This window comes from Halyomorpha halys, unplaced genomic scaffold (genome assembly GCF_000696795.3).
Source record: "Halyomorpha halys isolate HHAL.00 unplaced genomic scaffold, Hhal_1.1 Scaffold689.1, whole genome shotgun sequence".
Classification (NCBI taxonomy): Eukaryota; Metazoa; Arthropoda; class Insecta; order Hemiptera; family Pentatomidae; genus Halyomorpha; species Halyomorpha halys.
The window spans coordinates 675,822-689,531 of record NW_027113663.1 but is presented as its reverse complement, the minus strand read 5'-3'; the positions used below and the strand labels follow the sequence as shown (position 1 = coordinate 689,531).

The window sequence follows — 13,710 nt, the reverse complement described above, 5'->3', positions numbered from 1 at the left end:
TATAGATTAATTATTTATTGTGATTGTTTGAGAGTGGTTTATTTTATTATAAACACCAAAATTTACACAATTTTGGTGCTTTTAACTCTCAACCTTTATTCTTTAATAACTCTCCAAAGTTTCGGCCCTCAGGCTAAAACTATAAAATCTCTTTTTATTTGGACAGCCCTGATGAAGCCCTGCAAAGTGGGGCGAAACGTTGGAAAATAAATAGTTGTAAACTATTTTTGTTTCACTATTGACCGCAACCCTGACCATCTCTCTATATATAAAATCTTTTTTGTTTTTATAACAATTACATTATTTCCTTGACTACACACTGATTTCTTTAGCCATACCTTCAATATTGATGTCATTGTTTTTTAAATCTCAATTTGTCCAAAAGATCTTGTCATTGTGCCATCAGTGCCAAGAAAAAATTATATAATTTAAAAAAAATTAAAATGAGTTGATAGATTAACTAACTCAAATTTCAACAATACTTTTAATAATATTTAATGCTGAAAAAATATGACAGAAATTAAAAAAATATTACAGATTGATAAAATTTACATCCTGCTCTAAAGCATTTAGTTAGTGTAATATTGTTAGAATTAATGTTGAAAATACTATGAATGATTTTACGGAGTAAATCATCCTGTCAACTGGAAGGCTCAAATGTATTTCAGTTAAGTTGAATAAAAAGAATACTTCATCACTACGTTGACAAGATTTAATCGACTGGTGAAACAGAACAACCCAATGCACATTCATCCGCCAGTTTAAGTCAAACTCATGTTTTGTTTATATATTAATAATTCTGCATTAACTTTTATGACTTGATGTGTTACATATTATTTTTTTCTAAAATCTTGCTCATGGCATATAATAAATCTATATTACAACTCTTATTTCCGGAAATGTGTTTTCCAACCTGGAAAATTTATATCCTCAAGTTAATTATCAAATTCTTTCATAGTTTATATTAATCAATTTTTCATTGCATATTAAAATGCGAGATAGTTAATTATTTCAAATAAATAAAATTAAAAGTACTTAAGAGGAATTTTAATTAATCCACATTTATGCCCTGTCAAACTATTTCGATGTGAATAAGACCTAGCTATTAGGTAAAGATATTAATGATAATTTAAAAGTTCAATCTGAAAAATATGAAAAATTGATTCTATAAATGGCACTTCCGGTCAATCGATTTTTTTGAAAAAAGTTGCTGTCAAGCCTCAAGCATATATCTGCCTTAAATACTTTAGTTCTGTATCGTATAACTTTTTATCTTTGAGTTTGGCTGACCACATCAAATACATACAGACATACACACACCATTTTGGGAGACCTGGTTATTTCAACTTAGAGAACCTCAAAACGTGTATTTCTGTCAAAACTTGAATTGAAAATTTTACAAGATCGTAATATTTTCACTTGATATGTATCTCATAAATAGGTAAGTTTTTTTTTTCCATAGAAATTTTTTGAATTGATTTTTTAGAGGATTTTTTTTCCATGATGAAGTCCAGTGCTTACCTAATCATTCATAACTCCTTAATATTTTATCCAAAATCAATCAAATATAGCCTTTGGAATCTTTACAATCCATACCAATAACTTTGAATTTCATGTCTTTATAGTGTGAAATAAACAAAAAGACTTAATGTCCGAAATACATGCTGAAAAGGAGAAACATACCTGGGCTTTGTGCATCCAATTTTAATGTTGATTTGTATTTGGCCAATTTAGTATACATTCTATTTGTCAGAGAGCTATGAATGCAATATTGAAATAATTTGGACTAACTGATATAGCAAAGTGGTTTGAACAATCTTTTTAGAAATTATTTATAAATAAACTTTCTTTGCAGTCAAAAAATAAAATATTATTGCAGAAAATGTTTGTCTTCTCGGGAACTTCAGTTGTTTTCGGTTTTAATTACAGAAATTATGATAATTTCAACATGATTCCACTGATTCTCAAAAAACTTGAGTATAATTTAGAGCCTTATAGACTACTCAAAAGGCATCACATATAATACTCTTTAAATCCATGCAGAGCAAAGGCAGAAAACAAACTGTTTAAATTATACTAAATATTTGTTTTCTCAGCTCCTTGAATGCAATGTCAAGAACCTAGTGACAAATGTTTAATATTTTTCCACTATTGTTACCAAAAAAAAAGTTCCATTGAAATTGGTGATCTCATTTCCACAGGATTCATTGTTATCCAGGCGAAATAAACAAAAAAAAATTAAAATTTTTACTTAAGTCGGTATCAGAATATTATTTTTTTTTCTCATCATTGTTGAAGAAATATTGATAATAAAAGACAATAAAGTCAGAATATATTTAGAGAAAAATTAATGTAAAGATTTTCATTTAAACTAGAGCATTTATGCATGCTAACAAACAGAAAAATAATTAACGGTGTGGTAATAGTTGACCATAGATTAATATAAGAAGTGGGTCGAGGGGAATAATCAGTGGAAAGAACACTAGTTCTACTTATTAGCATTCTTCTCTTCACTGACCCCTTCCCCTTTCCTCCTTCATACCAACTTCTCCCGATAAAAAAAACTCAACAATATGAAATTAATTTACTGATATCACATACAATTCAATTACTTAATACAAATTTACTATTTGAACTTTGTTCACTACTAACAAAACAATATTTTAAATATTTATTGATGGTTACAGTAGATAATAATAAATTTTTAATTACTAGTACTATAAGATATGTTTTTATGAATTTATTTATTTCAATTAATTTTATAAGATTTTATACCTTCAATCATATAAATGTGCATGAGACTTTTGCGCATTAGAAGTGAAACTTCTAAGCTTCTTGTATTTGTTCACAATTCTGTTATTTTTGTTAGCTAATCTCTCTTAATTAAATGAAATATCTCTTTTATTTTCCATGGTAAATATTGTATACAATTTTATTTATTGAGAATGATCTGATCCAGGCTAATTTACTCAACCACACCTAAAAAATTTACTCTTCAAAAATTATTTATTTTCCAATTACTGTTACTTACTTCTTCATCTTCTGGTGCGAGTAGACTAAATGTGGCAAAGGAATTCTTTCCTGGAATGTCTTTTGCAGAATAAAATGCTACCACTCCTGGGATTTTCTAAAGACCAAATTTATTTTTAAAGATAAATAAATTACTTATTATATTTATATATTAATGTATTTATATATAAAAGTTTAGCATATTGTATGGTGTAAAGGTATTATAGTTTATTAAATAAAAAAAAGAAAACAATAAAAGGATAAATGTTAAATATATTTTTTACCAATAAAATACTAAAATATTTATCTTATAATTAATATTGTTAAAGCCCAAAAGTGTACTTTCTTTTCTTTAATTTAGATTAATTTTACTTCCAAGTGGTTTTTTATTTTTTTGTCAATTATAAGTTAATTTTCTTTTTTTTTTAATAACAATTCAGTTTTTATTTTGTAATTAAAATTAAATTTGTATTTATTATGCAGTTAAGGAGGTTTGTTGTGGTATGCATGTATAATATAAATACAACGCTGCGGCTCGGTATACAACAACATTGCGAGTTGCAATGGAATTAGTGCCTGTATACAGACTGATAAGGGAGTCTACAGTCCACTGCCTAGAGTCCAGAGGCTGTCAGTGTCTAGGGTCGGCAGTCAGAAGGTCAGGACTTTTTAACTCACCAGACGCCAACTACTATGAGTGACTTTTTTTTTCTCCCATTCTTTAACCAAACTTCATATTTTGTTTTATTTGTTTCTAATTTACTCATTATTTCTTGTGTAAAGAAAATTGATTTTTTTTTGTTTTTGTTTATAGATATATATCGAATATTTTCCCTTTTTACTTCACTATTAACTCTTTTTATTTTTTTTTGTAACAACAAGCAACAGTTCATTTTCTTTTTTTATATTTTTATTTAATTAAATTAGTATATCAGTTGGAAGGTTTTTTTTTTTATTCTCTAATTTTTCTTTATTATTTTTGTGTTTTTATGATCCATTTCAGGTCCTCCTTTTTTTATTTTCTATCATCCAAACCAGCGAACAATTTTGCTCTGGGGAAGAGGTAGGTTTTTCATTCACGAAACGCCCCTTGCCCCAACAAATATTATATATAATAAAGTTAAACTTGAATTATTTATATATGTAATTTTATATAAATCATCCACAGCAAGTGTGGTGTTTGGGAATGCATAAATTCGATGGAAATGTACAATAATTTTATGTAGGAAGAACATAAATTAAAGGACTGTACAAATAATGGGTTAAAAATTATTATAATCAGAAATTACTGCAAAGTACTTACTAGGGCAGGCGAAGCATCAATATTAGTAATTTTAGCTACAGCTCTATCAGTGATTACAAGAGCGCCGTGGAGTTCACCAGCTCGATATGGTATATCATCAACATATTCCGCTTCTCCTATAGGTAAAAAATAATTCATTTGTTGTACTAAAGCAATCATACTTTTAAAGTTTTCTTATGTGTGGGTTAAAATAAAAAAAAAATTATGGAAAGTGATAAAGTTAATTTTTAGTTATAAAAGAATGATATTTAGAATTTTATCATACAAACAAACTTATTAATAGACAATATTTGAAGCTATTATTTTTCCATGGATTCTTTTTCACCTGAACTCTGTATTAATCCTTCAAACTTAAGTTTAGGTAGATGCACAGGTGCTTCACTTGTGTTAACCGGAAATTCTTGTTTTCCAGACGATAAGGGTCTCATCAAATTGTATGCTCCAGATCTGTTTACCTTATTTGAAAGATTTTCATTCAATTGGAGAATAAACTAAAAACAAAAAATCTATATTATAAATAACCAGCTTTGTTTAGAATTCGAAAATTATAAATTTGAAGATTTAGAAAATATATTCAATTACATTCAAATTTTAATCTAACCACATAAAATGTTTATTGTGCGTTCAATCAAAGAATGATTCATAATTCTTTTTAAAGAAGAACATAACAGTAGTCCAGAAAAAAATTAAGTTGCCATCTTCATCTTTAACACTATATTGTACAAAAAAAAACCTTACCCTGTAAAATAAAGCTATAGAAAGCATCCTCTTATATTCCGGAGAGGCTTCGGGTGGCTCATCAACTGGATTGATTTCTTTCGATAATGTGGACTTAGCTTCTTCCAAAACTTGGGCATTTAGTAAAGATTTTCCCCTAAGCAAATTTTCTGTATTTGAGGCATGAACCTGAAAATTAAAACTTTAAAAATTTAAAACACTAGTAACTTTTATCTTAAAAAGTATCCAAAATTTTAAAACATTACTTTCCACTCATAAAAGTTTTTATAAGAGTAAAAGTAATAACCTCTGATAATAAATAACTAATAATTAAAAAAAAACTAATGTTATTCATTAATGGACAATGGACTGAAGAAAAGGTATTGTAATCCCAATGATGGGAAAATACCCCAAAACATCAACAAATGAAAATAAAATAAAGCAATTATAAAAAGGATGAATATATTTCACAAGCATTTATATATTATATATTTTTTTCAATCAATAAAAGTATAGTGAGGTGAAGATAGTTGATTGTAGATAAATAAGAGGAGAAGATGGTCGAATAACGCATTTTTTAGCCAGAAATCAGGACGATACGTCAGCAAAAATAAATAATTTTGATCATTTTCTGCTGACCGCAACGCCTGACCATCTTTTCCTCTTAATAAAAGTATAGCCTCCCAGGTTCGATTCAAGATCCTTGTTAGTCAAATGTTATTTAGACTTTTTTTCCAATTTTTGCAAGTGCTGACTATCAAAGGACTCATAATGAAATAAAAGTTGTAAATACACAGTTTGAGTCCAAAGGCCAAAATATAATTTGTCCTTACCTTACTAATGCTGAAAATTCAAAAAAGTTTTTAAGATTTATTTAAACACAGTTTTTTTTATAGAAGGTGGAAATTTCACCTCTAATAATTTTTTAAAAATTTATTTAATGTAATTTACAACTGTACAAAATAATAAATACAATAAGTAAATTGGATGAATGTTTCAAACACTTGAAAATCTGGAGAAGGAACCACCCATTGGTTAACTTATTACTTATTAATTACTTCAAGCATTAATTTAAATTAGAAGGTCCTGTGGCCATTTTCTTTATCAGGAGGATTATCAGGGATTGCTAAGGATGAGAGATTAAAAACTAATGTGTTAGGATGGGTAAGGAGTTTGGAATGAAAAGACGCATATCTGTTTTGGGCCAAATCTGCAACAAATGGGATGTTACAGTCTTTGTGGATGAATTTATTTGTAATGTAATAAGAAGGATCAAGGATTTTATGTAAGATTTTGGATTGTAAGGATTGGATGCGGGAGGAATTTGATGGTTTGGTGAGAGCCCCAGAGCTCAATTCCATATGTCCAAATTGGTCTGATTATCATAGTGTATAATAATTTTTTGTAGTGAATAGAAAGTTTAGAGCGTTTGTCAAGAAGGTTTTATAGCAATCGAAACCTACGAGCAGTTTCTTGTCGTTTCAGTCTTGTGTGTGGATTCCAAGTAAATCTCTTGTCAAGATGAAGTTCTAAGTATCGAATCTGTTCAACAGGCATTAGTGGAGTATTTAAAAATGATACTGTAGGACAGGAGGGTAGAGGTTTACAATGGAGAGTAAAGGTGATCTGGTGGGATTTGTCAGGATTTATTTTGATTCTCCAGTTTTGACACCATTGTTCAATGGATGTTATGTGTGTGTGTGTGTGTGTGTGTGTGTGTGTGTGTAGAGTTTGTCATGCATTAGTAGGGTCGTTGTTTACAGACAGTATATATGTGTCATCAGCATAAGTTGTTAGGACTGTGTTAGGGTCGGTTGGGATGTCAGCTGTATAAACCATATAAAGAATGGGACCTAAGATACTACTTTGAGGAACACCGGAGGACTGAGAAAAGAGAGATGAGCAGGCAGGGTTATGATTTACTTTAAAGGTTCCATCAGAGAAGTAGGAGCGGATTAAAAGGAAATATGTAGAGGGAAGGAATTGACAAAGTTTATAGAGCAGACTTGGATGCCAGACTTGATCAAAAGCTTGTACAACGTCGAGGAAGACTCCCATGCAGTACATACCGCACTTCACTTTGGAAGATATGACATCAATCACTCGATGACACTGTTTTATGGTAGAATGGGATGTTCTAAATCCAAACTGATGGTCAGGAATAACACGATATGAGTCAAGAATTAGATAGAGGAATTTTAATAAGAGTTTTTCTAGGATTTTGCCCATAAGTATGAAGTATGGGCAGTAATGAAATAGGACGGTAGGAAGATGGATATTCAAGTGGCTTGGAGGGTTTGGGAAACATTTTTATTATAGACATTTTCCAAGAGTCAGGGAAATAGGTGGATCGGACGGTAGCATAATAGATATAGGTAAGGAATAGGATGGGTTTACAAGGGAGCTGTTTCAGAATATGTGCTGTGATAAGTTTGTGGCCAGGAGCTTTTTTAGAAGGTAATTGGTAGATGATGCTTATTATTTCTGAAGGATGAAAGGCTTTAGGAGGAAGGGTCAGTTGGAGTGGAATTGTAATCTCTGCTTCATGTTCAAGATGGGTTGGATTAAGTATATCAGGACGGGAGTTAAAAGTTTTGAAGAGGTGTTCGCCGAACATTTGAGTTTTTTCTTTATTTGATTGTGTCCAAGTCTTATTTTCAGTAAGAAATGTACGGTTAAAGGATTTGTATTTTAGTAGCTATTTACTAGTTGTCCATAATGATTTGTCAGTGGTATTTAGGTTTTCTGTTAAGTTCTGGAAATTTTGAATTCTGTGTTTTCTAATTTCGGTATGTATTGTAATGGGTTTTGTCCAAAGGATATCTTGTTCTGTGCCACCTCACTCTTTCCCAGCATTTTTCTGTTAACAAGGTTTGAATTTGATTAGGCAAGTTGTTTTCCTAAAAAATTTGTATGTTCATTGGTGAAGTATTGTTAGTGGTATTAGTTTCTATCGATCTAGAGAGTATTTCAATAGCAGAGTCAATCTGTTGTTTTGTTTTTAATAGAATTTTTAAGTCAAGTATGTTTTCTACATCAGTCCGAAAATTTTTCCAGTTCACCTGTCCTGTAACCAGTGAAGGGGAAGAGGGTCTAGGAATAGGATTTGAATGCATGTGGAATAGAACCGGACTATGATCTGAAGAGAGGTCATCTAAAGATTGAATTGTGGATTGTCAGGAGGGTATTGGGGAAGTAACAAATACATCAAGGATATCAGGATGTTTTTAAGGAATGTAGGCCAATAAGTAGGATTTTTGGGAGAGAGAATGGAATAGCTATTGGATATTGTGACTCGGGAGAGTCTTACCACGAGTATTGGACATTCTATATCCCCACCGTTGATCTGTAGTCGCGTATATAATAGTAAGAATGCTTTGTGAAATAGATTTCAGTCAGCAGTGCTATGTCGATGAAATATTCATGGAAGAATATGTCAAGTTTGTCTCGGTGGTTATGTAGTCTATTTGCTTTCCATAAAAGTATATTTAAGGTGCTCTTATTCCTCTAGGTAAATTGAACAGGATTTCTGTAAGGAGTCTGGTTAGGAGTAAGATAAGAGGCTTCATTGTGTCTTGAAGATCATGAAGAAAGTAGGAAAGGATAGATGCTATTTCAAGAGTATTTTGGTTGTTTTGGGAATAGAAGGTATGATCTTGGAAATGAGTGTATGTCAGTCTAGGTAGAGATTGAACTCTCCTTCAGGGTCATTGAATTGGATCCTCGGTTACTGGAGGTTCAGGTAAAAGATTGACCGAAGAGGAAGTTGGGGATAGGGGAGGAAGTTTAGGATTGATCTGTGGAGGAATTTTCACATTTTTGGGAGGAAAGCCTTTTGTAGGTGTTTTAGTTTGTGTATAGGAGTTTTGGAACTAATATAGTGAAGTCTGTGGGAGAGAAACAGAGGACTGAGCCTGTGGGTAGGATGTCAGAGGGAGGGGATAGGAGGCTTTAGGTGCCTGAGCTCAGTGAGTCACTTCTGGATATTTAATAGGCTGTTTTCTGGGATTGATGGGTTGTTGGAGCAGATTGTTGACTGGGGTACGAAGTTTCACTTCACTTGTTGATGGCCCAGCAAGTTGTTTTTCTAGAACCACTTTGTTTCCAACAAATTAAAACAGCCTTTTTATGCAGCAACAGAGCTGACTAAATGAGTTGCTTTTCTATTGTATAAAAGTCTCTATTGTGGGATATAGCCCATTTACTAGTCTCCCAATACATTTAATTTGCAGTAGAGACTTAATACATTAAGTAATTTATATAATTTTTAATGCATTAAGTCCCTGACTTACATTCAGCGTATGTTTCATATCTTGTTATGTAATGAAATTTATATATTAATAATGTTACTTACAAAATTAGGCCCTACAGAACCAAACACAATATTTGGCCTTTCTTCTACTGTATACTTATTACTTTCTTTAATTTTGAACAAGAATCCAGCATTCATGAGAGCATGGACGTTTTGTCTTCTTGGCATTATCTAAAAAGCAAAAACTTTAGATAAACTTTTCATAAGGTTTTAAAAGAAATATATTTTTACTTGCACTTATTTTACATAGAATAATTTTTATCAATTTCATCAGTGATGTACTTTTTGTTTCATTATTAATGAACTTTATTTAAAACAATCTTTGGGAAAGTACCAAATACTAATTCATATGCAAGGCATTTTTGTCCACAATTTTCTTATTCAGTAAAAAAGCTTTGAATTTGAATAAAAATATAAAAAAAATAATTGCCAACAATTCAAGTTAATATCTTTTATTTAGAAGTGTTAATTTCCTTTATTAAATGAACTATATTTCTGTACCTTAAATGATCTGAAGACATAATTACTGCTTCTTAAAGCAGGAAGAGTTAGACTAATAACAACTTTCTTTGTCATATCTTTTTCTAAAAATTCAAGAAGACTAATTGTTTCATCAGATCCAGATTGATCTCCTAGAAAATAAAATAATTTAAACATATAAATTCTTTGGTTGGTTAATAGTGGTAACTGAAAAAGAGGGAGTTAGTTCAGTCCTACTTTGTTTTTCTAAAAATGTAACAAATTTTATCATTTTATCCTGCAATACATCATCATTGTTGAATACATATAAAGGAGGTTGATATTATCCTAAAGAATATTCAGTTGGTTGATAAGAATCATATATAGATCAAAAACATTGGAGTTTTTAAATATTTTAATTATATGCTCCTCACAGCTCAAAATCTTCAATGGGAACTATAGAGTTATAATTTGATTGTTGAGAGTTTATATTGCTGCCGGAGAGTATTAATATCAGAATTTTATTAATAAAAATTATTTTCTAATATGAACAATTAAGGCATAGAGTTCTTAAACCAACCAAGTCCTTTTTTAATTAAGTTTTAGTTATTTTACTATTTATTTATTTACACTCTACCTTGATTTTTGAATAAAAGGGTTTAGCAGTTGTTGCATATTACACAAAGAGTGTGCTTATGCCACTTCTGCTGGCAGACAGATCAATAGAGGCCTGTTTGAAATGATATCATTTAGGACTGTCATTCTGTTCATGAAAGGCTTAATTTTCCGGTGGCCTCTCAGGAACTTGTCCTCTTCTTCCCAGATTGAAGTGATCTGGGCCAACTACTGTTTTCAACCCATTCAAAAATGATTTGTAGCAAGGGTAGTTTTGCTACTAACCGAGGGAACTCTTGTTCAGTTAGCACAAAAAGTCCAGTTCCCCTCTGCAACTTAGTTCTCTGTACCTCATAGAAGGTGCAGGTGATGATAACATGCTTAACGGTCTCCTGTGCACTACTAATGGGACGTAAGGGGTCAATGTCCTAGCTATAAATACCACTAATGCTAGGTAAAGACCTGTGAAATCTAGTAGTTCAGGAGGACATATTTAATTTAAGAATGTTAAGACTCAAGAGTTCTCTTAAAAATAGCGGATGATCAAAAATAACAGATAGAATTTGAGAGAAACAAAATATCAAAGTTGTAGTTATTCATTTTTTATTTAATTCTGATAAACCGAATAAATAAGCAATTCAAACCGGTAGTATAGGACATTAAAAAATATACACAAAACTAAACTAAAATCAAACATTCTAAAATAAACTTAAATAAAGGCTGATTAAATTTACTTCAGATCTTTGTGGATGTTTTCATAGAATCAATACTTTTGATGATGTCACAAAACAAGTGATCATTATGACAAGTCTTTACTTTTTTGTTGAAATGGTCAATATTTAGAGAACTCTATCTTGGAAATGGTGGTCATACAGAGCTGTTTTTGGTTTCATATTGTAACAAACTTTATAGACTTTAAAAAATGAACTGCAAGCTATTCTCTCAAGAGACATAGTTTTGGAGTTATTTATTAAAAATTAAGTTAATTTCACTTAAAATCCGAAATATTGTTTGTTTCTACAAAAGCCGTCCTGCATATTCAGGCAGGACCTCCCCAGAGATTTCTCTAATGCATGCATTTTAATGCACTATACTCTGGTTAAACTCAATGAATTTAAGATATATTGCGCTCTATTAAAGCTGTTAATGAAAGATTAAAAACATTTTGGAAAATTCTAGTGTTTTGGACACTTTTCTACAAGCACAACAAAATGCATAAAATCTTGAAAACCATACTTATAGTTATTCTTGCTCCACAAGTTTCCATTATCAGGAATATGTCAGAGCCAAAATCTCTATGTCGGTGCTTGGTCATCAAGTTTCCAGCCAGTGTACCTATCTGAAAGTAAATAGTTGGAGAAAACATTATTAGCCTTAAATTTATAGTAAGAATTTGAGTTAGACATGAGTACTAATATTTTTCTTACTAACATCAAAATAATTTTTTTTTTTAAATCATTATTTTTACAACAAATATCCTAACTTTATTATTTATATGGTTCATATGACAGGAAATAGAGTTGATGAATTTATATTTATTTTTTAGAACTGTAATATACAAATTTATTCAGACATAATTGATTGTGATTAATTGCGATGGGCTATTTCTTTGAAATGAAGATGGTGACTGCATGTTATTAGGAGAGATTATAAAGTAATTTTAAACATTTGGCTAATGATTTGAGTAATGTGAGAACTCGTTAAGACATAGAATATTTTACCTATTTTTAGAACTCATATTAAAATAAAAAAAGTAATGGAAAATTATTTCATAGCATGAGTATTTACCAGTATATAAAGCTCAGTAAGGTGTAAAGACAACCAAAAACACATTTACTAGATATAATTCTTACATTTCTCACAGGAACATTGGCCACAAGGTCAATGTGCTCAGCAAGAGCCTTAGTGTAGCCAAATAAGGAAGGATCATCAGAGGATGTTCGATTGAACAAAGTTTTCATATCATTTAGGGTGATATTTGCACCGAGAATAATCCTCTGTTGGCTGATAGAAACCGTCTTTAAAGCTCTAACATCACCTATATCAATGTATACGTCAGGTGGTTCGTCATCTGGATAAACACCTGGAATAAGTGAAATTTATATAGGCATTTTTCTTTTGATACGAGTTCTTGTTCAAAATTAACACACTACTTGTTAAAATAAATACTTTTAGTATGAAAATTACAATGCAAGTCTTTTATATTATTATCTTAGAAGTAAGTGAAATGATATTAGATAAGTATTAAGAAATCATGAACAAAATAATTTTTTATTAATGGAAGGGTATTTTCAAAATATATTAATTCTAGAGCATTTTATTCTTGATTTTTATTTCCTGCTCAACTTGGATCCTTTCCCCATCATCACATTACAATACCTTTAGTTTTTATGTCAAATATTCTTACCATTATATTTTGTCCTAGTTATGTTCTAATTTTACATGGAAGTTTTTCTTACTTTAACTGTCTGCACTTTAAATATCTTTTTTATTACACAAAGACATGATTAAGAATAAAATTAACATTCTGAATTATATCAAAAATAACACATCTACAATGATGATTTATTTTTTAAAAAACATATATGCCCTTCAATAAAATGATAACTCCATGAACAAAAAAAAAAAGTCAAATTGGAATTACATATAAAAAGATTTTTTACCTTGTGCAGTATTTCCAGCGACGAGCATATATTTGGCACTTCCTATCATGTCAAATATTTGGAAGATTTGGGAAATATCAGAGACTCGGTACCATTTGGCATTATCTCTTAATGAAATATTCACTACTTTAGAAGCCATCAATGTTTCCAAAAACAAATCTGAAAAATCATCATGTTCTTTGTCTATGTTCTTGGAACAATCCTTGCAATCGTTTTGACAATCTCGATTACATTTTCCGATTGAATCCTGTGATGAGGGCAATGATTTTATAATTTTGCAATTTAATAATAATGATTTTATAATTTTCAATAGGGAATATTTAGACTTATACCTCTATATCTTCTAGTTTCATTCTCAGATCATTTGAAGCATCATCTGCCAAAGATTTGAAACCGTCTAAAATGGGTCTGTAGCCAGTGCAACGGCAAATGCTTCCTCCAAAAGAATTTTCAACTTCTTCCATTTTTATTTTTGGATTAGCTCTCAAAAGACTGAAATAAATTACTATTTTATATTTATCTTTTCTAATCAGATATTTGGAACATGGTCTATAATTTGAGATGATATAATTAATAAAAATAGTTCTGAATGAGGTAACAAATGGTTGAATGAGAGGTAACACATCATTGTA

At 30.4% G+C, this 13,710-nt stretch overlaps 1 protein-coding gene across 1 annotated transcript in view; it reads right to left on the bottom strand.

Moving 5' to 3' along the window:
* LOC106685394 (xanthine dehydrogenase/oxidase) overlaps positions 1 to 13,710 on the bottom strand; it is a 39,947-nt gene that overhangs the window by 21,422 nt on the left and 4,815 nt on the right. The window contains exons 5-14 of the mRNA XM_014428027.3: positions 13,411 to 13,570; positions 13,079 to 13,325; positions 12,269 to 12,498; positions 11,652 to 11,754; positions 9,843 to 9,973; positions 9,384 to 9,512; positions 5,051 to 5,218; positions 4,638 to 4,803; positions 4,313 to 4,428; positions 3,032 to 3,127 (exon numbers count right to left, since the gene is read on the bottom strand). Of these exons, the coding sequence (XP_014283513.1) occupies positions 3,032 to 3,127; positions 4,313 to 4,428; positions 4,638 to 4,803; positions 5,051 to 5,218; positions 9,384 to 9,512; positions 9,843 to 9,973; positions 11,652 to 11,754; positions 12,269 to 12,498; positions 13,079 to 13,325; positions 13,411 to 13,570 (1,546 nt within the window). The remainder of the gene's footprint in view (positions 1 to 3,031; positions 3,128 to 4,312; positions 4,429 to 4,637; positions 4,804 to 5,050; positions 5,219 to 9,383; positions 9,513 to 9,842; positions 9,974 to 11,651; positions 11,755 to 12,268; positions 12,499 to 13,078; positions 13,326 to 13,410; positions 13,571 to 13,710) is intronic.